Genomic DNA, 26,039 nt, shown 5'->3' with positions numbered 1-26,039 from the left:
CACAGCCCCCACATGAGTTCTGGGCCCTCTCAGCCCCGTCTGTGCTCAGACTCCCGGCTTTCCCTCTGGCTGGGCTGGGAATGCATCTGTCGGCCCAACCTCAGCTGCTGGCACCCAAGGAGGCGATCACAGAAAAAGCAGCAGAATTTCCGGTCATGAGCCTGACGTCAGCCCTGTGCCTGTACCGGTGTTAGCTCCCCAGCTCTTACCGTCACAGCAGGGCACACCAAAGGCTCTCAGTTATCTTTACTAAATCATCCTCCATAGACTGCTGGTCCCAGCTACAAAATGCCCGACACCGGGCTGTGACACCGGCGGCCACAGCCTGCACGTCCTGACCCCGTCTGGGAAGACTGGCCTCACCTCTCAGTACACACTCATAGAACCTCTGAGTTGTCGGAACCTGGGGGCGGGGGCGGGGGTCAGGTCACATGGTCCCGCAGAGGGACTAGTGGACAGGCCCGGGCTCCCCTTCCTGTCCTGCAGTGATGTGATGGGAACCCCACCATCACCCAGAGCAGCCGCCACATCGCAACAGTGCGAGCTCCGCAGAGTTCTTCAGCGCTGACGCAAGCTTGGCCCTCTTCTGCCGTTTACCCCCTGCCCTCCTTTCATGTGTTGAGCAAGTATTCATTGCAGGCCTGTTCTGTGCCATACACTGAGACACAGCTGTCTCCTGGACCTCTGAGCCTAGAGGGCAAAAGAGACAGTTAATAGACAAGAAGTTTCACAGACGGGGAAGAAGCACTGACTCTGCAGGATGTAATGGCCTGGGGTGCCCTGCGGGTCACCTGATTTTACAGACAGGGAAGCAACTGGAGGGTGGGAGTGGCTCTCCCAGGACAGCGATCCTGCCCCTCTCTGGAGCTGTTGCTTCCCCCAAGAGGGGCTGCCTTGTCCCTTCACCAGCCTGGATCTCCTGACCTCTGCACCAGTAGCCCAAAACTACACATCAGTGTGTTCTGCTCGGTGTGGGGTACGGGGACAGTGCCTCCCAGATTCAGCCTCAGAATGCAAGGGCTGGGGATCACCTTTCTGGAAGTGCATCCTGTTGTCTGTCACATACCAAGCACTAGGGGAGACCCAAAGGGGGCTTCAGAATCAAGCACCCTCATGATGGCAAGAGCAGGGGGCTCTGGAAGTACCCCCAAGCTCAAGGGGCATGGAGTTTTGAGAAAGACAGCTTCATGGGGAGGTGGCCCTCGAGCCATACGGGCCGATGTAACGTCCCTGGGTGTCAGGGCAAGAAGGGCCCCCGGCATCATCTGGTTCAGCTGCTCTCCTTTTCAGGTGTGGCGGGCATTTTCTGGGTGGGTGGAAAACAGCAGGGGCAGAGGAGAGGAGGTGGGGCGTCCTGGCATCTGGTGGGCAGCTTGGCTTCGAGACACTGATGACCTTTCCCCGCTCCTTTCTCTGCCACCATAGCCCAACTACGGAAACCAGCAATACGGACCAAACAGCCAGTTCCCCACCCAGCCAGGCCAGTACCCCACGCCCAATCCCCCACGGCCGCTCACCTCTCCCAGCTACCCCGGGCAGCGGATGCCCAGCCAGCCGAGCACCGGGCAGTACCCGCCCCCCACAGTCAACATGGGGCAGTATTACAAGGTGAGTCCCGCCACCCCACGGGCCCCTTCCCTCCTTACCACCTCACCTCCCCACCCCTGCCTGTGTCATCCTGACCCTGGCTGTCACCAGGGGGCAGGCGGAGATTTCTGGATGTGATCTCATGTGCTCAGAGCTGTGCGTGCAGTGGCCAGAGTGACAGACTGGCTTTTCTTGGTTCCTGTTCTCGTGGGGCTCAGATGATGGTTTTCCTTCTCCTTTTACTATTTATAGCACGTACGAGATAATAACAATGAAGGAAATATATTTTTTTAAGTAAAAGCACCCACCCCGATATATTTATGTTTGATTATAGACTTTGTCCCCACTCATGTGGGCATCAACCGTGTTGTATAGTTGTTGTTACGGTTGTAATTTTGAATCTGTTTCTTTCACTTGAACACAGCGTGTTACTTACTGCTACACTCCCCGTGGTTGTCACTTTTAATGGCTGCCTGACATTCTCCTGGGAACCACACCACATTTTATCCTTTCTGTTGGACATTTGGGTTTTTTCTGAGTTTTCACTTTTGAAATAGTACTATAATGAATGTTTTCAGGCACGTAGCTCTTTCCTTCTTTGGGATTATTATAAAGTACATTCTCAGGAGTGAGGAAGACTCTGGAAATATTTTACACTTATTTGCCAATGAATCACACCAACTTACATGACTACCCACCCCTTGGCTTACATGGGCTTACTATTTTTAGCCCAACTGCAGCACACTAGGTGTTGCTATTTTTATAAACTTGCTCAATTAGTAGCTATGGGCAGAGAGAGGCAGAACACTGGCCGTGGCAGTGGTATGCTCTGGCCCCACCGCACTCCCCACCCCAGCACTGGGCGGGCCTCTTCAGCATCCCCTGTCCTCCTGGAAGGTTTTCATTTCAGGAGGGAGAGCGGGGTAGCTTTTCTGCCTTCCGTTCACGGCATTGTTTATCTTGCTTTACCAGCCAGAGCAGTTTAATGGACAAAATAACACCTTCTCTGGAAGCAGCTACAGCAGCTACAGCCAAGGGAACGTCAACAGGGTATGTTTCAGTTTCCATCTCGGAAATTATAACCCACATGCACTATGTTAGAGGGGGCCTCACCGTTCCTGCCCCAGCCTTTCTGGACATTAGTAGGGTCGTCCGCTCCAGGGCCCAGAGATGCTTGGAGAATCTGCATCTCAGATGGGTGGGCCAGGGATGAGTGTGGACCTGGCCAGTCCTTGGAAGAAAACAAGGTGGGGACTAAGAGAGGAAGGGAAGGGGCTCCTGGAGATGCTTCATGCCTGACTCCATCTGGGGACCCCAGTGGGGTGGGGTGGCGATGAAGGACATGGCCTGGAGTCATGATGTGGGCAGCGGGAGACCTGGGATTGTTCCTAGCATTCTTCTTCTCCCAAGATTATATTAGGCGAATTCCCCGTCACCCTGAGCCTGTGTCCTCATTGGTCAAATGGGCTGGGGACCCTACAATCCCCCTGGTGCCGTGACCCAAGTGAAGGGTGGGGAGAACCTTTCCAGGCCCACCTGTCTTCCCATAGGGGCAGAGGCCTGAGTGTGGCCAGAGTGGAGGAAGGGGTTTTCCTGGGGGGCTCTCCTCCCTCAGGGGAGCAAGGGCCATAGCCCTAGGACCCTAGGGTGGGTGGGGCACGTGTCCACAGCCATGGTCCCTCCTTATGCCTGTGAGCCCATAACCTATATGTGGTTTCTCTTTCCCTCCAGCCTCCCAGGCCGGTTCCTGTGGCAAATTACCCCCACTCACCTGTTCCAGGGAACCCCACGCCCCCCATGACCCCCGGGAGCAGCATCCCCCCATACCTGTCCCCCAGCCAAGACGTTAAACCACCCTTCCCACCTGACATCAAGCCAAATATGAGCGCTCTGCCGCCACCCCCAGGTGAGCTCCCTACTCTCTCCTTCCCTCCTCCCTCCCTGTCAAGCCAGCTCCACCTGCCCCCACCTCCCCCGCTCACAGTGTGCCAGGAGTCAGGGGGCTTGGAAGTCTGCCTGCCTGCCTCTGGGGGCTGGGCGCGGGAAAGAGCGGAGGGTGTGAGAGCAGGCCTCCTTACCACCTGCCTGAGCGGCTGGAGGCTGGGAGGGAAAGCAACTCTCAGCTGTGGCAAAGGGCTGGGAGGAGAAGCCAGCCGGGGCTTCCAGAGCAGGGAGCAGGTGGAGACAGGAGGGCATGCAGAGCAGGGGGATGGGTGGGAAGTGGGAGGCATGGATGGTCAGGATGCGCTCGGAGGGACCGGAAGAAGCCAGGGGCTGCCTGGTGTGCCCTTGAGCACACAGCCCAGCTGCCGGGGCCCTGTTCGCACATGCGCCCAGAGCATGCAGCCAAGGGTGCGTGTCGTGTGCCGCCGGGGCGAGGGCCGTGCGGCTCACCTGCTCCTCCCCCGTGCAGCCAACCACAACGACGAGCTGCGGCTCACGTTCCCCGTGCGGGACGGCGTGGTGCTGGAGCCCTTCCGCCTGGAGCACAACCTGGCCGTCAGCAACCACGTCTTTCACCTGAGGCCCACGGTCCACCAGACGCTGATGTGGAGGTGAGCGTCAGGGCACAGCACAGCCCGAGCCGGGTGGATGGAGGTGGCCCCGGTGCTGACATTCCTGGGCCCTGGCATCGCCTGAGACACGTGTTAACAGCATCTGCTTGACACCGTCACCTGTTGAGCATTGCTGACTGGGCCCCGCTGTGTGCAAGGCCCTGGGGGTGTCAAAGCGAAGCTGCAGGTGCCGGGAGACAGACAAATCTGCCTTGGCTTAGTGGCCTGAGGGTAGAGAGCTGCTGTCACTCACCCCAGTCCTGATGAGACGGTGGTCAAGAACAAATTCCCAGAGGAAAAGGTGGCTAGTGCAGGCTGAGAAGGAGGATGTTCCAGCAGGGCCCCCGAGTTGGCCCTGAACGTGGCTCATGTGGTCAGAGCCAGGAATATGAGAGAGAGGAGCGGGAACAGGGCCGGGTCCTTCCTGCAGGTGGCGAGCAGCTGGCCACCGGGCGGGGCTGCTGCTCAAACGGTGGGCGCTGGAGTGAGGGGTCTGGAGGCCCCCTGCTGGGCCAGGCTCTGTGTTCTGAGCCTCCTATACCTGATCTCTTTTGATCTTATGAGTGGGCATTGCTTGCCCTGTTGACAGTGAGGAAACTGAGGCCAGAGAAGTGACTAGCTTGGATGAGTCCTCGCAGCTAGCAAGGGGCAGAGCTGGGACTCGGGCCCGGGTCTCTCAGACACCAGAACGCATTGGTGTCTCCACCCTCGGTTCCTCCTCCTCGGGCAGGACTCACACTGCCTCGCTGTGTCAGTGACCAAAGGCCTCAGCTGCCCAGTGAGCACCCTGAGGGCACGAGATGTGTCTGAGCTGGGCACGTGCACACACACAACTGTGCGTGCACAGCTGGCCCGTTGCCTTGAGCAGGCTGAGCCGGCTACAGAGCAGGCCAGAGGCAGCTGGGGTGGGCAGGAGGGCACGAGAGTGCACTCAGGCAAAAGGGTAGGGAGACCCCCATGCAGGGGCACTGCTCCTTAGCCGTGAGTACCGTCGCCTGCGAGACCTTCTGTGGCTCGGCCACTGGCCCTGCTCGGTTTTCATGCATCTGTGGTCCCTGCTGGGTTTGTGGGGACTCCTTCGGTGCCGTGTCCTTGGGGCCCACCGCAGGGGTAGGAGGGCGGGAACTGAACCAGGCAGCCCCTGGCCTGGGGTGCTTCTCCCACAGGAGCTCAGGGCATAATCAGCCTTCAGCTGGCCTCTTCGAGTTAGCGTCTGTCCGTCTGTCTCTGTCCTGGGGGAACAGGAGGCGCACTTCCATGCAGGGGACTGAGGCAGATTGTGGCCAGAGCTGTGGGGCTGTGGTTGAACAGTATATGGGAGTCATGGGGGGAATTGGGGTTGTTGGGATGGGTTTTGATGGGAGGCCTGGGCAGGGCGAACGTCCAGGGTGAGAGAGGAGAGCTCGAGGCGGCTGGGGGAGCCTTCATGGCTGAGGACGCGGTGCTGAGTGACTCGGTGGGGGGCTTTGGTGAGGGAGGGGTCATGGAGGCCACGGGCAGCCCCCTCGCAGAGCCGCCCTGAGCCTCGCCCCGCCCCCAGGTCTGACCTGGAGCTGCAGTTCAAGTGCTACCACCACGAGGACCGGCAGATGAACACCAACTGGCCAGCCTCGGTGCAGGTCAGCGTGAACGCCACGCCCCTCACCATCGAGCGCGGCGACAACAAGACATCCCACAAGCCCCTGCACCTCAAGCACGTGTGCCAGCCGGGCCGCAACACCATCCAGATCACCGTCACCGCCTGCTGCTGCGTGAGTGTGCGGGTGGGCCCGAGATCCTCAGCCTCCTCTGGGCCTCAGCTACATCGTGGGTCTCCATCCCCCTTCCCCAGGAGTGATCTTTCAGGAGTACCCCAGAAATGTGCCACAGTCCCCGCCAGGGCCGTGGGGTGAAATTCAAGCTGCCGTGCTCCGGTCCGAGACCTGGCCTTTTCACCTACCGCAGCCTCCATCTGGTCTACACGCTCACCTCCCTTTGCTCCTGTAGATCCTCCTCCCGGACACCATCCACCGTGCCCACCACCTTCTTCCACTGAGGAAGTTCTGTGTGTGCCTCAAAGCTAGGCTCCTTTTCGTGCCTCATTTGCAAGAAATTTTTATATTCTAATCATTTCTTCCCCTGAGAACCAACTCCACCAAGTCTGGAGTTAACTCCTTCCCTTTGTCACCCAACCATGCTGTCTCAGAACTGTGTATGTGTGTCCCCTGACCTGTGACTCACTGATCTGGGACCACGTCTGAGCCACACTCCTGTCCCCCAAGATCAGGGCCTGGCACTTAGGGCTTGCCCGGGGATTTGCAGAGTACCTGCCCTGCTCTGCTGGCCTCCCTGGAGGAGAAGGAAGAGCTCTGATCCTGCCCTTATGAGGGTCAGGGCGCCACGACCACCCAGGGATAAGAGTCACAGGACTGGGGATGCTGTCAGAGTGAGGAGCCTGCGGGGGCTTGTGTGTGGGGGTGCAGTCCTGGAAGGCTTCCTGGAGGAGTGAAGACAGGACAACATCCTCTGGCAGGAAGGGTGGAGGAGGCATGATGGGGAACAGCGGGGCGAGGGGCAGGAGGGCCAAGGCTAGGAAGTGAGTTTGGCCCGGATCTTGATGCCTTGTGTCCCATAACCACATCCCAGGGGTATATCAGCATCAGAGTCAGCCTTGTTGGCATAGACAGCAGCAGCTGTCCCGGGTAGTGACCCCGGTCTGGGTCCCCAGCTCGCAGGTCCCAGGACACATCCTGGGCCTCAAGGGCTCTCTCCCAGGTCCCAGGGGACCCTCTCCTAACAGGGCATCACCACGAACATGGGGCCCTTTCCTGCGCTTAGCCTCTGGGGTGAAGGGGGCGGCCTAAGCCTGCAGAGGCCCAGGTGGCAGGCGTGGGGGCCACGCGGCAGGGACCGAGCCTCTGCTCTTTCTCGGCAGTCCCACCTCTTCGTGCTGCAGCTGGTCCACCGGCCCTCCGTGCGCTCCGTGCTGCAAGGCCTCCTCAAGAAGCGGCTCCTGCCCGCAGAGCACTGTATCACGAAAAGTGAGTGGGGGCTCGGGGGCTGGAACCAGACCCCAGTCCCACCACGTTCATTGTCCCCTGGGCCTGGCACCACCAGGCCCTGAGTGTTCCCTGGTCCTAGCCCCTCCCCCTCCAATGCCCCTCCTCTGGGGCTGTGGGGATGATCAGATGAGCACACGGTACTGTGAATGCAGCATGTGGGGCAGATTAAAACAAGACGCCGTGGTGCAGGTAGGCCAGGCAGGCTTCCTGGAGGAGGTGATCACCTGGAAGGATGGGAAGAACTGGAAGAGGGGGTTTTTCATCAGGAGAGAAGCACAGGTGTGGATTCCACCTCAACAGCCCAGGCCTAACTCGAGATGGGGGGACTTGGCTCTGACTCCCAGGTGCAGACACTTGGTGGCCGGGGCGGGGGAGGGGGGTGCACCATGCGGGGAAGTACATCACTGCTCCCCCCTTCAAATGTGCTTCTTCATGTCCTGAGCCTTAGAATCCGGCCAGGCCATTTCCACATTTGGAGAATTAAGTGCAAAAGTGCCTGTGGGGCTCTCCCACTGACCCAGAAAGTCAGTGAAGTGCCAGACTGGGTTTCTGCAGGTTTTGCAGAAAGTCCTGCCTTCCTAGTGAAGACAGGGCATGAACTGCAGAGACTGGGGGACTGATGTAGCCACCTCCAGGGGCACTTCACACATGTCGCATGTAGAGTGTCACTGCAGAGTGCTGGGAGGCCCAGGGCCTCCGGCATGCTGAGCTCCCTTTTGCCCAGGCGGGGGTGCCCTGCACCTGTTCATGAGACCTCCCTGTGTTGGGGGGCGTGGAGAATCAGAGTGTGTATCAGCCACTTGAAGGAGTGGGGGGTGTGCAAGACAGCCCTGCCCTCCTTATCCACCCGTTCCTCCACCCCACAGTCAAGCGGAATTTCAGCAGCGTGGCTGCCTCATCGGGCAACACGACCCTCAATGGGGAAGATGGCGTGGAGCAGACAGCCATCAAGGTGTCTCTGAAGTGCCCCATCACATTCCGGCGCATCCAGCTGCCTGCTCGAGGCCACGATTGCAAGCACGTCCAGGTGAGCAGTCCCAGGGAGAGCGTCCTGGAGTCTGGCTGGGATGGCAAGGAGTAGGCGGGGGGGTGGGCAACAGGGCCTGTCTAACCCCGGAAGGATGCCATGGCCATCAGGAGCTGATTTCACTCACTCACTCCTGCCATCATTTATCCTCTGAGCATCTTCTCTGTGTGCTCAGAGCTAGGTTCCCGGGGGGCTACAGAACTGGATTTAGACAGTCCCAGCCCTGGCAGATGTCAGATGCCAGCTGGAAATCCTGCACATACGGCCACTACGGCTGATAGGGAACCTGAAAGCAGGGACGCCTCTGCCTGGTTCACTGCTGTGTCCCGAGGCCCTGCCCTGAGCAGGTACTCAGGAAGTGGCTGTGGGATGAGTGACTGTCACAGTTTGGGTGGCTAAATGCAGGCAGCCCAGGTGGGTGGGATTCACTGGGTGGGGGCTACTATGGGGGCAGGCCAGCCATACCCTCAGCCCCACCCTCTCACAACTGGCCCCGAGGGCTTCATAGTGGGTCGGGAGCCTCCCAGCCCCCCTAACCCCCATCCTCGGGAAAACGGGGGCAGCAGAGGTCTGGTCGCTTTATTTGTCTGGCGCACACTGATGAACTAGATGGGGTGTGTCCTCCATGCCTGGGCCGGGCCAGGGAGAGGTGCTGTCATGGGGCAGGATCAGTGAGAGGCGGTTGCAGAGGAACCAGGAAGGCTTCTCAGAGGCCATGGGTCATCTGGGGCACAGGGATGGTATGAGGAGGGCTGGGCACAGGTGTGCAGGGATTCCATGTGGCCCGAAAGCTGTAAGCACAGCAGAAAATCGGCAAGGTCATCACCCCTCTCAAACCTGGGTCTCTCCATCACCTGTCTACCTCCCTGGTGGGACATCTTCATGAGGGTCCCGGAGGCAGTGGCACTTGCATTTAAGAGGTTTCTGAGAGCCCTGGTCTCATCTGTCTGTGTCTCCCGGCCTCCGCAGTGCTTTGACTTGGAGTCGTACCTGCAGCTGAATTGCGAGAGAGGGACCTGGAGGTGTCCTGTGTGCAAGTGAGTGATGCCCACCTCAGCATAAGCTACGTCACCCAGCTCCAGGAGGAGCTGTGGCCCTGCTCTGTGGGGTCCAGCCACCTCCACCTGCCCTAAACACAGATGAGAGAACCCAAGCGCAGCAGAGGGGCTCAGATCACGGGGGCTGTACACAGTCCCTTTGTATCAAGCGATCACAAGGCTGCCCTCTCCTGTCGGTGCCCCCAAGTAGTAACCAGTGGCAGGGCCCGGGTCTCTTGGACACGGTGGGGAGGAGTGGGCTGTGGCCTCCGCTAGGGTCCAGGAACAAAGGCCAAGCCCCCTTTCTCCTTTTCCAGTAAAACCGCTCTGCTCGAGGGCCTGGAGGTAGATCAGTACATGTGGGGCATCCTGAATGCCATCCAACAGTAAGTGGGCCTCCCCACACTAGGGCAGGGGGTGGGGGAGGAGGAGGGGTGGGCGGGATGCTGACCTGGGTTGCATGAGGTGAGTATGTGATCACCCCTGATACCCTATCCCCCACTGGCCGGCAGACCATTTTCCCACATCCCTCACCTCTCTGCGAATTTAAGGTGTTCTGTACCTGGGGGCAAATGAACTTTCCAGAAAGGACCAAGCTCAGCCAGAGCAGGAAGTTGACATGGCCGCATCTCGGGTGGAGGCTTTGGGGCCCGCTGCCCCATGCCCAGCCACTTGCTTTTCCTAGTCTCAGTCTCCCCATCTTTCAAAAGTTATAAAAATCCGTCACACCTCTGTCCTATGCAGAGTGTAGTGGGAATGGGGGCAGAGGGAGCCTGGACGAGGACATCACAGTGTCTGTCTGAGCTGGAGGCCCTCGTGTCCAAAGCCCGGTACCCCAGAGCCTCAGCTCTGCCCCCTTGCTCCCCCCAGCTCCGAGTTTGAAGAGGTCACCATTGACCCCACATGCAGCTGGCGGCCAGTGCCCATCAAGTCGGACCTCCACATTAAGGATGACCCTGACGGCATCCCGTCCAAGCGGTTCAAGACCATGAGTCCCAGCCAGATGATCATGCCCAATGTCATGGAGATGATCGCAGCCCTGGGCCCCGGCCCGTCCCCCTATCCACTCCCACCCCCTCCCGGGGGCACCAACTCCAACGACTACAGCAGCCAAGGTGGGTGATGGCCGACAAGGAGGGAGGGAGAAGCCCCAGCAGGGGCCCAGGATTTCTGGGGTGATGGTGGCAGGTGCAGGGAGGGTGTGGTGTGAAGAGGCAGAGGTAACGCGCACCCTCAAAAAACAATCCCACATCGCTGAAGTTGGGGGTACAGCGGCCCGTGCAATGCCATCCCCCCCTCTCCATCCAGCCAGCCCTGTGGGTTGGCACCCAGCTGGGAAGTCATGAGTGAGGAACTGCCCCGCGAGCCAGCCTCCCGCCTCTCGCACCCCCTGCTGCCCAGCCTCCCTCCCGACTCCTGGATCTCCCTGGTCAGCAGCTGCCAAGCTTAGGGGCTTCAGAGCCTGCTTTGCTGGGGACACTAAGACCACACTCCTCCTGGAGCTCTTGGCCCTCCCGTGTTTCCCTCTGACATCTACGTATTGTCCCTATCCCTGCAACTCTCCCACCCTTCCAGAGACGGGGTCTGGGGGCCTGGAGCACCAGCCTTCGGCCACCAAGGTCACTGTCACTGCCCCCTCACTTCCTGCTGCCCAGAGCAAGCTGCACCGCACTGCCCTCAGTTCCCAGAAAGTACCCCCCGCCACCCCCCAAACACCGGGCATGGCAGCTCCCCGCAGAATCCCTGCTCTTAGGTTCCTGGGGCTCCTGGATGATTAAAGGCCCAGAGAGGTTAGCCTACCTACCCAGAGTCCCACAGCATGCTGAGCGCCCCAGCTTTCCAGTGTGCTAATCCTCTGAGCTCTCACCGCGGCCACGTGGTGGAGGAAGCAGCGGCTTGGGAGGCCAGACAGCTGGCTCTGAGGGTGTCATCTTGAATCTGGCCCAGCTTTCTTTGTGGACTTGGCAGACTCCAACCTCCCCCTCTGGGCCTGGGTGGTCCCAGTGACGAAGGGCAGCCTCATGGGGGCTGTGAGTGAGCAGGTCTGGGGGGCTCGCTCAGCAGATCCTGTGGAAAGTTCAGACTCGGGCCTCATTCCATGTTTCCTGCCACAGGAGCCCGACCACCCTTTCCTCCCACTCTAGCCCTGCTCGTGGCTGTACACCAGCACACGCCCTGGGGTGCTAAGGCCCGCAGGAGAAGGCTGCATCGCTGCCCCGCTCTACGGCCCTGAGGTCTACGGCTGCAGGAGCCGACTCTAGCCTCGCAGGAGGATGGGCCTTGGTTCTTCCTTTACACTCTGAGTTCCCTGGGGTGGCCGTCTTCCCTCTGGGTCACATCCCTCCCCATCTTGTTTCCTCCCCAGGCAACAGCTACCAGGGCCATGGCAACTTTGACTTCCCCCACGGGAACCCCGGCGGGACGTCCATGAACGACTTCATGCACGGGCCCCCCCAGCTCTCCCACCCCCCGGACATGCCCAACAACATGGCTGCCCTTGAGAAGCCCCTCAGTCACCCCATGCAGGAGACTGTGAGTACCTCTTCCTCGCCGCTGACCCTCCACCTCCCCCGTGCCCCCAGCCCCAGTATGGGGCTGACGGGGACAGAGGGCTCCCCTGGACCTTTCTAATGTTTGCCTAGTTCCCTACCAGGCCAAGGGGAGGACTGAGAGTTGAGTCTCGGGACCCAGGAGGGCATGGGAGGCCTGACTGAGGCTGGGTCATGGCCCATCAGTGTCCTTGGATTTGGCCGTTTCACCCAGGACATCAGATTCTCAGACGGGGGAAGCTTCAAGCTCTTACCTGCACACACATTGCATGCATATGCACACATGCAGATGCCTGCACACCCCCTACATACAGGCCCACACCCCCCCATACACCCGACACACATCCTATACACACACACACACACACACACAGCCCCATCCCCTTTCTCCCTGTCTTACACACACACTGTTATGCTGACTTACTGTAGCTTCATCCAGCCATCTAGAATTTAGTCCCAGACCCAGGCACTTATTCCCCAGGGCTCTGAATCTTCAGGGTATCACCTCTTCCTGCAAAAAGAAACATTAGGATACCTACTTATCCCAAGAGTATTCACTTCTTGTCCTGTTTCACATATTAACGCACACTGTATTGCTGAGAAAGCCCCTTCAGGTGAGGTGTCCCGTGCCGTCCAGAGGCCTTGCCTTCCTGTGGCGCCGACAGCAGTGGTGGGAGGCCTGGCCGCCTCCCGAGTCCTTATCTAGGCAGCGATGGATGATTGCATTTGATCTAGCAGGCGCTTTCTGAGCCTGGTCTCCCGGCTGTGCCTTGTACCAGGTGTAAGCAAGACAGACACAGGCCTCGAGCTAATGGAGCAAAAGTTCTGGCAGTGCCTGGGTGGAGGAAGAACAGTTGGGGTTTTGAGGAAACCGAGGCCCAAGAGCTGAAGACTGAGGCCTCAGTCACTCTTTCTGTCCCTGGTCTCTCATCTTAGCAGGAGGGGCAGTCACTGAGGGCCTGGCAGTGGGTCCTGGGCCACAGGAGCCAGAGAGAAGGGTCCAGGAGTCTCGCCAATGCCTGGCAGTGGAGTTGGGCCTGCACCCGAAGGTGCCTCTCCAAGCTCTCCCAGTCTCCATCATGTGGCCTGGAAGGAAGGGGCCTCTGGATTGTACTGTGTTCCCCACAGCTGACATGGAGTTGGGCAACATCCAGCACTGGGCCAGGGACTATCCTGTGCACCAGAGCCACCAATTCTCAGCAGGAGTGACTATTAACCAGAAGGGTTCTAAATGAGGGGCACTGCAGCAGCTTTCCCGCATGAACCCAGAATGCCAAGTTGGAAATAGCTGCTTTCACCAGCCTTCAGCCATGTTTTCGCAAGTTACTTTCTGCCCCATGGGGCTTCCAATTTCTGGGGGCGTCTCTCCTGGCCCCCTTCCCCAGCCCTGCTCCCCAGGCCCTCAGCCTTCCATGTCCAGGAATCACCCGGATCACACCCCTGCTCCACACTGACCTGGCACCTTCGGAGTCCTCACAATTCCCAGCACTGGAAGATGGCAGCGGGGGTGCTGTGTGCTTTCTGCATCCAACAAGGCATTTTCCTGCCTTGTCAGCCCTGCCACCAGGGTCCTCGCAGAGGGACTTAAGCCCTTGAGTTGACTTCACAGTGCCCCCAGGAAGCTTTTCAGATATGCACGGTCCTTGTCCGTTTCTGGGCTTTTGTTAAATGGGAACTGGACCCAGAGGTACAGCTGTGCAAGGTGGTGTGGTGCAGTCACAGGTCAACAACCCACCTGCCCAACCAGAGCAGCCTAACCCAGCTGAGCACGAGGCCAGGAGGGATTCCCAGGCGCACGGACTGGTGGGAGGGCTCCAACCAGGTGCTGGCTCACCCAAGGCTCTCCCGTGCCAGGTGGGAGGTTGACAGGTGTGTCAGCAGGTCCCAGAGAGCACTTGCCCCTCCAGGTTCTGAGATAATCCAGCAAGACGTCAGGGCCGAGGGCGTTAGTTGTGTCAGCAGATCTGGGGACTGTCTGTCTGGGGCTGGGCTGCTCCAGGAGTGTGGAGCCCCTCCCTGCCCCCCACTCCCAGAATGGTCACTATGGAGCATCACAGGCTGGCCTCGCCGACAGCTGTGAGGGCTGTCCCTCCCGCTCCTCCTGCTTCTTCTTACTTTGTGTGCATCCCACACGTAGTTCCCCCAGGGTCAGCAACCTTCATGTCACGTGGTCATCCCTCGTTCTCAAGGCCCGGGCTGGAGGAGCACTGTGCTGCAGAGGGCCACCTGGACCGTGGGCAGGGGCCAGCCCACAGCAAGGCTTGGGGAGCAGCTTTTAGGAGAAACAGGAAGAGGAGCTGGTGTCTGGAGAAGATCAGGGATGGTGTCACTGCCGTTTGCAAACCCACGAAAGAAGTGTCAGTGTTTCTGTGTGGCCCAGAAGACAGGGCTGGGAGGAGGGTACTGACCAAGGAGACATTTGGTCACCTGGCTGCCCATTCCAAGTGAGAGGCCTGGCCAGTCAGTGAGCTCCCTTCACTCGCAGAGTGTGAGGGGGGCTCGGGGGCCGTTGGGGATGCCGGGGGTGGGGGCCCGGACTTAGACTTGGCCTTTCACTCCGAGATCTGAACTCTGAAGGCAGGGCTGCTTGAGGCAGCAAACAGACCAACAGGGGAAGTTTAAATCTCACCTACTCGTGTCCCCTGCCCACCCATAGCCCCGATGGTTCAGTACACGGGCGGGGGCGGGGGGAGGGGGGCGCCTAGGTTATCTATGAGAGAAGCACGCCTGTTGCTGCCTAGGTGGGTGGCCAGCAGGAAGGTCTGGCAGGACTCAGAAGCCCCAGGTCGCCTCCTTTACCTTGGGCACAGCTCCGTCCTACCCCGGGACAGCAGGCAGAGCTTACACCGAGGCCCGGCTGCCCCCGGAGCCGGCGTGCCTCGTGTCGCTCCCAGGCCAGGGCCCACGTGGAGGCGCAGACCCCCATGAGCTGCACGCCTGCCCCATGCTGTCGTCCGTGTCTGCTCCCCGCCGCCCTGGCTCGGGCCTGCACCACGCCACCAGCAGCACTCCCGCCCGCCTCCCTGCTCCCCGGAAACATGCCCATTTCGCTTCTCCATCCTGCCCTTGCTGTTGTTCATTGTGCTGGTGTCCGGGCTAGGGAGACAGAGGGGCTCCCAGGGGCCTGGGCCCCGACCTCAGTGTCTCTGCTAGTCTCAGAGCCCCTGGCCGCCTCCCTCCCTGCCCCACGTGGCTTCAGCCTCCCTGACTGGCGGTTTTGGAGGGAGGATTTTTTTGTTTGTTTGTTTGTTTCTCTGCAGGAAAAAAAAAAAAAAAAGCATTCGGCTTTGTAGAGGGGTGGCTTTGTTTTGGGGGTTTTGTTATTTTCCTGGTTTTGTTTGCTTTTCATTTCTCCAGGCATCTCGTCGCTGTACCTCGTCACCTCACCTCTCTTTTTCCTGCTCTCTCCTCCTCCACAGATGCCACACGCTGGCAGTTCTGACCAGCCCCATCCCTCCATGCAACAAGGTTTGCACGTCCCACACCCCAGCAGCCAGTCAGGGCCTCCATTACATCACAGTGGGGCTCCTCCTCCTTCCCAGCCTCCCCGGCCACCGCCACAGGCCGCTCCCGGCAACCATCCACACAGTGACCTGACCTTTAACCCCTCCTCAGCCTTAGAGGGTCAGGCCGGAGCGCAGGGAGCGTCCGACATGCCGGAGCCTTCGCTGGATGTAAGTTGGGGTCACCACGTGTCTTGGCCTGGGGCCGGGACTGCCCGAGAGCAGGGGCGGGTGTTGAGGGCCCGAGGCCCGGGGTGGAGGAGGTACAGCTGTGAGGAGGGGGTGGGCGGGCAGAGGGTGGGCCCCGCCATCCTGCCTCCCCTGTGGCTCCAGGACTGGGGAACCCCACAGTGGGCAAGCCTCAGCGAGGGTGCCACACCCCTTGCCCCACCCTGCTGGCCCCGCCCCCTGTCCCCTTGGCCACCGTCCTGCCGCCCGGCCCTGCCCTACCTCCCCCAAGCCCTCACAGAGTCCCTCCGGGCCGGTCCTGGAGGCAGCACAGGAGGGTCCACCCCCGCTTCTTCCCACCTCCCGTTCCCCGACATCGGCTTGCCATCTCTGCATCTGCCACTCTCTGGCCCAAGGCAGGGGAGGGGCTGGAGGGACAGGTCCCTCTGTCTGTCTCGCTGGTGTGTGTCTCCAGTTTCTAGTCTGTGTTGTTCATGCCCTGTGCTTTTGCTCACTCCATCGCTCACTCTGAGAGGCCCCCACGTGGGGTGACAGAAGGATCGGCCTCGGGTCACACTGGGGGTCGGGGGCGGGGGGGTCGTGTGACTGAGGCAGAAGCGGGCAGCTGAGATTCAGGGATCACCCCCCTTGAGAACTGAATGGTCTGGAAGGTGGGCAAGGGGGACACTGAATGATGGGTGCTGGGCAGCTGTTCAGGGCTGCCAACGAGGGACACCGCCCTTGCCCCTCCCACCCCTCGCCCCCAGGCTCTAGATTCCCAGAGAGGAGGCCTGCCCTCTCCTTGGTCGCTCCTGTCCTTCACGTCCCAGCCCCACCAAGAGTCACCCTTGACCCCAGCAAGAGTCTCTGGTGAATGGGATTCACTCAGCTTTGGGGCCATCTTGGATTCTTGCCCGACTCTCCTCCCCAGACCAGGCCGGGGCAGGTGCTTTTAGATTGATGAGGGTCCCCTGTGTGACCGAAAGAGTCCAAGGACCTCACAGTAGAGGGTAGGGATGGTCTGTAGCCTCTTCCCGGAGTCTACAGGGAAGAGCAGTGCTGCCAGCTAGCCGCGGGCTCAGCAAGGAGCCGGGAGCTCTTGGGGAAGGTGTAGGGTGCTGGGAGCCGCAGAGACCAGCCAGCCTTACATGCAAAGCCACATGGCTTCTGCTGGGAGGCATGAGTGACCCCCAGCCTCTTGTGGCAGGGTCTAAGAAACACTGTTCGTGAGGAGGCTTCCCAGCTGGTGGGCTGAGGGCCCCACTCTCCCAGACTTGAAATAAGCACGGGTGTGCCCCAGACTAGCACGGTGGCGTGGATGCATCTGGGGACCACCGGCACTGTTAGTTTCCCCTGTTTGGACCAGGACCCCAGGAGGCAGGTAGAGGGCAAGCAAACAGGCCCGAGGGTGCCCTGCTTCCTTGCCCTGGGCCGGCCCGGCCTTCAGCCGACACCTCATCTGAGCTTCTGTACTTCTTTTGCAGCTCCTTCCAGAACTCACAAACCCTGACGAGCTCCTCTCGTACCTGGATCCCCCCGACCTGCCGAGCAATAGTAATGACGACCTCCTGTCTCTCTTTGAGAACAACTGAAGCCCACCCCTCCGTCGGGGCCACCCCTCCCCACGCGGCCTCCTTCCCCATCTGCCCCCCACACTTTCCCGCCGGGAGCCCGTGCCCTCGGACCGCCCCTGCTGCGGCCTTCAGAGCCTAGGGGCGGGAGGGTGCACTGTGAAGGCGGTGCAGGTCTGGAGCCCATGCCCAGAGCAGGCCCCAAAGATGACCCTCGAGACAGGGCGCTGGCCCGGGGAGGGGGCACACATTGACGGCGGCTTCCAGACGACCCTCCAGTGCCCCCCAGGTTCTTCCAGTTTCTAAACTGTAAGCCGGCCTCCCTGCTTCCTGGCCCAGAGCCACCTCCACGTGACTGTGAACCTGAGGGAGGGGCCCCCGTATCCCAGCGGCCCCGAGCCTTGGAACAGCAGCAGCGGTTGGTGGCAGTGAGAACGGCCTGCCCACCACCACGACCACCCACCACAGAAAAGCACAAACCTCTGGGCAAGAGAACTCTCAGGGGCCAAGGTTATCGCTTTGACCCCAGACCTCTAAGCCAGGATACCCTGTAAACACTCTCAGAGAGCAGAGAAAAAAAGACAAGAGTCTGTGTTTGGGAGAGGGTGAGCCATTCCTGCTTGGGGACCGGTGGAAAAGGGAGTCAAGGCCTCCTCAGAGCCAGGATGGCTCCACAACCTGTGACTCAGGCCAGGGCCCAGCCCTGGGAGGGCCAGAGAGAGAAAGAACCCAGCTGAAATTATTGTGCCCTTAATTGGGGAAGGGGGGAGTGCCGCCAGCCAGATTTGGAGTCCAACAGAAATGGCCAACTTAACAACTTTGCTCCAAGCCACCCCCTGTTCTTAAACGACAGCATCTTAAAGCTGCGAAGTCATCTGAGGAAAAGGAACACTGGACTTGGACAGCAAGCGACCCATTTCTCTCCATGCGTCCTGTTTCCTTCCTCTGCTCCCCCCTCGCCCACCTCTCCAAGACTGTTACGTGGGACACCCACTTCCCTCTGTCCCAGTGCCCCTATGTCTACCCAGACGGCAAGGTGAGTGGTGGAAAGGCAGGGGATGCACGGGCTCAGCAGCAGGAACCCTGGGCATCACTCTCTCTCCGGCTCCTCTGTCTGGTCTGGTCTGTCCCTGTGCTCGAGGCTGCCCCCGGCTCCAGCCCAGTCTGTCGCCGCGTGTGCCAGGATGTGCCCTCAAGCGTCGCGTGGTGTTTCTGTGGCTGTCTCAGACCCCGCGCTTGGCTGCCAGCCTCTCCTTCCCTCCATGTCCCTCTGGCCTCGAAAGCTCACCCCACACTCCTGCTCCAGCAAAAGCAGCCTCTGGTTTTCCCTCCATGCTTCGCTCCATCCAGCTAACTGCTCGCTCTTGGAGTCTCCCGGGTAGCTTCTTGTGAGTCCGTTTTGTTCCAGGCTCCCTTGTGCTCCCCTGTGCTCCCCGAGCCGCATGGCCGGTGATGCTGGGCCGTTGGGTCACTTGGGTCCCCTCTGTAAATTCATCGCGCCCCTCCCCTGCTGCTGCCCGAGGCCCTCACCTGCTCCCCCGTCCACTGTCTGTGTTCTCAGTCTCCGTCTCCCTCTCTGTTGGAGGTTGGGGGAACACCCCCAGCACTCCTCTGGATGTGACCGGAACGTTGGCCCCAGCTGTTGACTTCCAGTCGCTGTACCAGACGGCCCGGCACAAGGTTTTCTGTAGGAAAGCTGCCATCGTCCCGTCCTCGCCCCTTTTCCTTTGTCCCGTTGTCAGAGGTTTTTTCAAACAGCGTGGTGTTCCGTATACAAATCAATTATTTTAAGAATTGCTTTTGTAAATATCTTTGTGAATATTTTAGTATTGTCTTTGATAATATTCAACATTTTCATGACCTGGTTATAGCCTTTGCTGGTGTTTTTAAAATACCTTGACTCAACGACAAAGACCGAGTCCCTTTTTTAAGAAAAACAACAAACAAAAACAAAAAAGCAACCAGGGCCATTTGTACAGAAGAAGGGACTAAGAGCATGGGTGAGTACAGTGAGTTAGAAGACCAGGCCACCCGCCGTTTGGAGCCATCCCCAGTTGGCTGATGGGGACAAGACGATGCCAGGTAACATGCGGCCATCTCTGCCCAGTGGCCAGTAGCCCCAGCTGTGTCAGGCCATCTGGGAATGTTCTGCCCCAGACAGATTTACAGATGCCTTCCTTAGAAGTTCCCACTTCCTGCCATGCAACTTTTTCTCAGAAAGGCCTGGGGTCCGTTCTGGTTGTTATCGGGGTGTCCCCCTCTGCTCACTGACCTATCCACAGCTTTCTAGCACAGAGGGTCGATCTGTTCCCCACAGCCCAGGCTCCAGGCACCTGCCTCAACCATCTCTGAGGAAGCCATGGGCTCGGCACCTGAGGCAGGTTTCCTGGGTCCCCTCCCAAGCGAGCCTCCACCAGCAAGTTCAGCAAAGAGCTTTCCAGAACCGTGGTGCCTGCAGCCCGCGCTCTGGGCGTGTACTCTTCCAGAGCGGTTTTGGAGCCAGGTCGGGGGGTGGGGGGGGGAGGCATCAAAGCGTCCGGGGCTGTAGCGAGCCCCAGTTGGTGATACATTCAGGTGATGACAGCCTCCCCAAGCAGGGGCGGTTCTGAACTCTGGGGAGATGCTTCCCTGATCCTTTCGGATGACTACTTGGAGCCATAAGTAACCTCAGCAAAAACAATGCCTCAGCAAGCCACTTCTCCACGACAAGCATCCACCCAGCCCATAGGCATGTTTCTGTCTCCACTCCACAGAATGGACAGGGCGCTGGCGGGCAGGTGGGAAGGCCCAAGTACAAGCAATCACCCCCATCTTCTTGGTTTGAAGCTTTACCCATGTATCATGTTCCTGTAGCCATTTTTATTTTTTAAGAAACTTCTAATACTTTCTCCGTAACGGAAGCCCTGAACCCCCAGAGAGCTACACGTCTGCTCCCTCGGCCTGACCCATCCAGACAGGGCGACGTGGGCAGCAGCCACTCAAGGGACGTGTGTACATATGTAAATGAGAAATAGAGACATGTTAACAGATGCATTCATTTCCCTCGGAATGTGTATTGTTTTTATTTTCCGGAACAAAACAAAACAAAAAAAGGCTTGGAACTCCATCTTCACGTGGAAAAACTAGATCCTGTCTGTTAGCGTCTGTGAGGTCTCTCTCCGCATCTGTCTCACTCATGTAATATACTCTGACTCTGTGTAGAAAGGAGTTTTTTTTGTTCCGTTTTGTTTTTATTCTACCTACATGTACTATTTAGCTTCAGTGTACTAGTCCTGCCACCTGTGTATTTTTAGGGTGCTATGGAAATAATGAAAAGAAATGGGGATTTCAGAAGAAAATTGTAACCAAATTCATACTTTGTATAATTTTTGATATCATGATCGCAGGTGATTTCACACATACACATACATGAACACACCCACCGTGCAGCCTGAAGTAACTCCCACTGCGACTGTCATCGTCTCTGTACATCTCTGTACAATGCAATCATTTCATACTTTAAACTGGTCAGAAAACTAATTGTGATTTCTAGTCTTGCAAAGCTGTATGTAGTTAGATGATGTGACAACCTCTAATATTTATCTAATAAATATGTATTCAGATGAAACCTGTATATTAGGTGTTCATGTGGTTCTTTTGTATTTAAAGATCAAATTATTTGACTATTGCTAGACATTTCTATACTCTGTTGTAACACTGAGGTATCTCATTTGCCCATGTTAATTTTTTTCTAAATAAATGGACGAAAACGAAGGTTCGGCCAATTAGCGATTTTGTGAATGTTAAGGAGCGGTTTGGGTGTTTTCTGGTTTTGCTTTTCAGCACCACCCCTGCCCGATCACCCTGCAAAACAAAACAAACAAAACAAAAACTATGCAGTCAGGTGCTTCGGGTGTTAAGATGGAGGAGCCCCTGACACAGGGCTCCCTGGAAGTGGCCCTGGAACCTGGCTCAGGTGAATGTTCAGAGCCCAGTGTCCTCACCTGCTGGTGGACCCCGTCTCCAGCAGGCCCTGGTCCTGGGGAGGGGGCCCTGAACGGCGCCAGGCCCTATATGGGGTGCTGGAGACCCGGACCCAGTGTGACTCGGGGAGGGTGTACGATGCTGGCCGGGCTCAGATGGCGAGCCCTTGTGGATTCTCTGGGCTTAGGAACAGGTACCTTGTCAAGTTAATACAGACGCTTTCCTGTTGGCCACCTCTCTGGCCACCCCACTTCTCAGCACCCCTGCCCCCCTCCCCTTGAAGGGGACCTTAGGTCTCCTCTTGCCCATGACTGCAATTTACATAGGTTACTTTGCTACAGCCCCTGCCCAAGCTCTGGTTCTAACTGTCCTTACAGCCTCAGACACACAAACGACTGCCCTTCCTTATCCCCTCCTGAACCTTGGGGAAGTGAATCTGATTCTCAGGGCCCAGCAGCCAACCACAGTCCCCCCTTTACTCAGCTCTGGCCTCGGGCCATAGGACAGAAGCAAATGTGGCTGTCGTAGCCTTCCCTCCCCAGAGACTGGGTGAGGACAAGTCCAAAGAAGGAAGGGGGGTCTGGCAGGCACCCCAACATATATCCCCTGGAATATGTGTGTGTGGCGGGGGGAGAGTGTGTCAGGAGCGAGTGAACGTCTGCATCTCAGCAGGTGTGTGTGCCGGGAGGAGCCAAAAGGCCGCGTGCAGGGTGTCATCAGCCACGGGACGGCCCATGGAGAATAGGGGGCCTTCTCTGGGGTGGCCAGTTTCTCTTCTTGGGGGGAGATGGAAGGGGAGGGGAGAAGGAGAATTTACATTAAAAATGGAATCCCGTGGCCACTGCCTTCTGCCAGCAAGAGGTGTTTTCTCTGAGAACAGACACTCCTGGAAGAGGGGTGAGTAGCATCAATGACAGCTTCCCAAAGGGGCCCCCAGCTCCCCACTGCCTTGGAGCAATGCTTCCCTGTGGCCTCACTGAGTGGCCCATAAAATCAGTTTGGTGGGTTGTGTCCAGCACTTTTTAAAGAAATAGATGAGAATAAAGTAGAAAACATCAAGAGCGTCCTACAAAGTAAGGGTGAGGATTGTATCGTGAAACTTTTGTTGCAGTTGTGTGTGTGTGTCTGCTGAATCATGATGTAAAATTAATTCTCACTTGTGGGTTGTGGTTAAAAACAAAAAGCTTGAATGCCATTGCCTTTAAGGCAGGAAGTGGGCAGGGGGTGGGGAGGGAGAGGCAGGGCCGTATCTCCCCTAAATTCACGATAAAACGCAAACCTTCCTGCTATTCTAGCTTCAGAACCTGAAGCCAGGGATACAGCCGAATACTGGCCAGTGACTGCCTAGCAAGGCTGCGTGGAGACCCGCCCACCCCATCCCACTAACTCCTCCTGAGACCAGCTACTTCTTTCTGTGGGCCTAGAATGAGAAAAGCCGGTGGGAAAAGCCCAGCAAGGGCCTGGCTCAAGGCAGCTTGGATCTCAGCCTCCTGCCACTGCCCCCTCCGCCCTCCGCTGCCCTCCCTCCCTCCCCTCACTCGGACCACACAGCACATGCTCCAGCCCATGGGTCTTGGGTTTCCGTTCTTCCCAACCCACCCTGCAAAGCCCTCACCCTGAATCCAATGACTGTCCCGCCACAAAAGGCCATAGGATGCTGGCAGGGAAAGTTATTCAGCCTGCAGGTGGCTGCCAGGGCAAATTAGGGTCTCCAGCCTCACTGAGACGTCAGGGCAGGGTGTCTCCTCCTGTCCACCCATTTCCCTCTTCCTCTGCTCCAGCGCCCTGCTCCACCACGCCCACCTTGCTCTAAGCAGTCTGCCCCTCCCATCACAGAGACCCCCACTAACTTTCCCCCACCCACAAACCTACCTCCATCCTGCCCCAGCCTTATCTTCTTCCGCCCAGGCCCAGAGGATGTGGTGTCCCTTCCCCAGTCAGGGACAGCCCCTCCCCAGCCCCTGACACCATCACCTCCTTCTCTTCTGGGAGGGATTTCAGCTCCTTCCCTTTACCCTCCCCCACCCCCTTCCGCAGGCCTGGAGCTTTGGGCCTCGGGTCTAAGAGCCACATCCACACCCTTTGCTGTCCAGCCTCTCTCTGCTCCTTCTCATGGAGACTGCTCCGTCTTTCCTTGATCGCCCATCATCCTTGACACCCTGCAGCCCACGTCTCTGAAGTTTTCTGAAACTTCTCTTGCAAGCTCACCTACGACCCCTTGGTTTTTCAAGTCCGTGCCGCTTTTGGAGACTGGACCTCACAGCTGCCTTTGACGGTTGCCAGTTCTGCCTTGAAACCTCCTTCTCTTGGGTTCCATGACAACCCCCTCTTCTGGGTGGTCAGTGCTCCTGAAGTCCCCCTGACCGTGCCTTCTTAATCGTCTTCAGGGGTTCCATAGTCACTAGGTACAGTGGAGGTCCGTCAGGCTCTCCGTCTCCGGCTGGCGCCCATCCCTCCACTGCTGAGGGTGTTAGCTGCCAGCAGCTCACTTCTCTTCACCAGACAATTGTCCTCAGCAGACAGGGACCTCCTTGCCTGGGACGTCACCCACTCCCGCCCCCACACATGCACCCCTGTCTAGGGTTCCGCAGCCAAAGACTGATTATTAAAAGCCACCAGATGACAGCCTCTTTGCTGCGGTGTGGGTAGCGTTCCCTGTGGATCGGGTCAGGGCTGGACTTCACCTGAGGCCAGATGCTTACCCTACCCTTTCCCCTTCTCTTCACCCTCACTGTCTCCTTTGTAGGTTTCTCCTGAGAGAACTCCCTCAGTAAATCACGGGAATGTGAAGGCCCATCTCAGGCTCTGCTCCTAGGGAACCAGACTAAGATAGTGGGTGCCAGGAGGGGGCCTGGGAGGCAGCCTCTGAGAATGAGATGCTGGAGGTGGGTCACTGACCAGACGTGAATGAGGTGCCATCACTGGTGACAGTTGCGGGCATGGGGTAGCCGTGCATCTGCTATGATCTTCACCTGCAGTGACCTGGGATGGCACACGGGTCAGGGGGCTGTGCCAGCTGATACAGTGTCTCTGGCATTTGAGAGGTGGGAGGAAAGAATAACTGTTAGGACTGTGCAACTGAGTGACTATTGCCAAGTGTCACTGATTCATTGAAAAAAGGAAATGAGGGCTTCCCTGGTGACGCAGTGGTTGAGAGTCTGCCTGCCAATGCAGGGGACACGGGTTCGAGCCCTGGTCTGGGAGGATCCCACATGCCGCGGAGCGGCTGGGCCCGTGCGCCACAACTACTGAGCCTGCGCGTCTGGAGCCTGTGCTCCGCAACAAGAGAGGCCGCGATGGTGAGAGGCCCGCGCACCGTGATGAAGAGTGGCCCCCACTTGCTGCAACTGGATAGGGCCCTCGCACAGAGACGGGGACCCAACACAGCCAAAAATAAATAAATAAATAAATTTAAAAAGGAAATGACAGTCCCAGATCTCTTCATCAGCCATTCAAAACAAAGTGTGAGTGGGAATTCCCTGGCGGTACAGTGGTCAGGACTGCGGACTTCCACTGCAGGGGGCACAGGTTCGATCCCTGGTTGGGGAACTAAGATCCCGTAAGCCACGTGGCAAGGGCAAAAAAAAAAAAAAAAAACCAAAGTGTGAGAGTCCACGGAAACCTCTTGGCAAGAAGCACTGAGCTTATCTTCTGCAGCTGGAGGTCAGAAAGAGCAAGATGAGGCGAGGACTTCATCATAGGCAGAAACTCAGAAAGGCTGGATGCTCCATCAAGGCCGTTCTCCTGTACCAAAGTCAGGCCCCTAGTAGGGAAGAAGTGAGACCCCAAGACTCGAGATGGTGTGGTGCCCCAACGCCTCCCCTTGGCAGGTATCTATTGCCGCATGGAGGGCTTATTATAACCAGCTGACAGACAAGGAAGATTCCTGAGCGTGGTTCACAGATGAGGCCACTTGGTATGTGGGTGCAAACCACGTGTGGACGGAGCCTGCACTACAGCCCCACTCAAGGGGCTGAAAGACTCCCGTGAGAGGGCATTCTTCCAATGGGCAGAGATTTGGACAGTGAGCCTGGTCTTCTATTCTGCATGGAGAGAGAAGTCACTGAGAAAAGATGTACACGTGCTTGTAGGCAGGGGCAAATAGCTTAGCCAGCTGGTCAGAGGCCTGGAAAGAGCAAGAATGGCCTCTCCGGGATGGGAGGACTGGGAAAGAGGCATGTGGTTAGACCTCTGGGAGTGGGCAAAACGTGAGGATCCACGTAGCACATTTTAACAGATGCCAGGGAGTGTCCAGTGCAGAAGAGACACCAAACAACCAAGGAGGCAGGGTGACTTGGCCAGTCTCTGTCCCCACCCCTTGCTCTCCATCTCGTGATTACACAATATGGGCCTCCAGGGAGCTCCATGGAGAACAGAGTATCAGGGAGACAGAGATCAAGTTAGATATGAGTTAGATATGAGCCCACAGCTTGGGGTCCCTGTCACCAGGGCTGACCTAGCTACTGCCACTGCTGAATGTCCAACCTGTCACCCACAGAGACCAAAGCTGAGCCCCTGATCCACTAACATCCCACGAGGAGACCAACCAGCCACCCGGTGCAAGTTTACTACATAGGACCCCTTCTATCATGAGGAGGGCAGTGATTTGCCTTGACCCGAATTGATACATCTTCTGGGCATGGGTTTGCCTCTCCGTCCTATGGAACCTGAGGCCAGCACCCTTACCTGAGGGCTCACAGAGTGTCTGATTCACTGGCATGGGCTCTCATGCAATATCGTTGCAGAACAGAGGTCCGAATTGCAGAAAAGGTCGTGCGGCCATGGGTCCATAATCCTAGGTTCCGTACCACACAAAGGCTGCAGACCTGAGAGATGGTAGAATGGTCTCATAAAGATGCAGCTGAGGTACCAGCTTGGAGGTGACACCCTGTGAGGATTGGATGCTATCCTTCGGGTTGCACTATATATCCCAAACCAATGACAACTCTTGTCTGTCAATAGGCAGGTGAGATCAACTTAACCTGAGAGGCAGGTGGGTCTGAGCGGTGCAAGGACTGTAGGAAACACTGTGGTGTTC

At 58.0% G+C, this 26,039-nt stretch overlaps 1 protein-coding gene across 2 annotated transcripts in view; it reads left to right on the top strand.

Annotated features, from left to right (window-relative positions):
* The window catches only part of ZMIZ1 (zinc finger MIZ-type containing 1), a 232,661-nt gene extending 211,945 nt beyond the window's left edge, over positions 1–20,716 (top strand). For both annotated transcript variants that reach the window (XM_061180012.1, XM_061180003.1), the window contains exons 13-25: positions 1,426–1,608; positions 2,560–2,637; positions 3,319–3,493; positions 4,001–4,142; positions 5,683–5,893; positions 7,057–7,162; positions 8,050–8,210; positions 9,180–9,247; positions 9,565–9,633; positions 10,118–10,362; positions 11,613–11,779; positions 15,216–15,470; positions 16,952–20,716. In XM_061180012.1, coding sequence (XP_061035995.1) covers positions 1,426–1,608; positions 2,560–2,637; positions 3,319–3,493; positions 4,001–4,142; positions 5,683–5,893; positions 7,057–7,162; positions 8,050–8,210; positions 9,180–9,247; positions 9,565–9,633; positions 10,118–10,362; positions 11,613–11,779; positions 15,216–15,470; positions 16,952–17,059 — 1,968 coding nt within the window. In that variant the 3' untranslated portion in view covers positions 17,060–20,716. The remainder of the gene's footprint in view (positions 1–1,425; positions 1,609–2,559; positions 2,638–3,318; positions 3,494–4,000; positions 4,143–5,682; positions 5,894–7,056; positions 7,163–8,049; positions 8,211–9,179; positions 9,248–9,564; positions 9,634–10,117; positions 10,363–11,612; positions 11,780–15,215; positions 15,471–16,951) is intronic.
* The last annotated feature ends 5,323 nt before the right edge of the window (positions 20,717–26,039 follow it).

This window comes from Eubalaena glacialis, chromosome 1 (assembly GCF_028564815.1).
Source record: "Eubalaena glacialis isolate mEubGla1 chromosome 1, mEubGla1.1.hap2.+ XY, whole genome shotgun sequence".
NCBI classification, from domain to species: Eukaryota; Metazoa; Chordata; class Mammalia; order Artiodactyla; family Balaenidae; genus Eubalaena; species Eubalaena glacialis.
The sequence above is the reverse complement of the archived record's forward strand: the minus strand, read 5'-3'. Positions and strand labels throughout refer to the sequence as shown.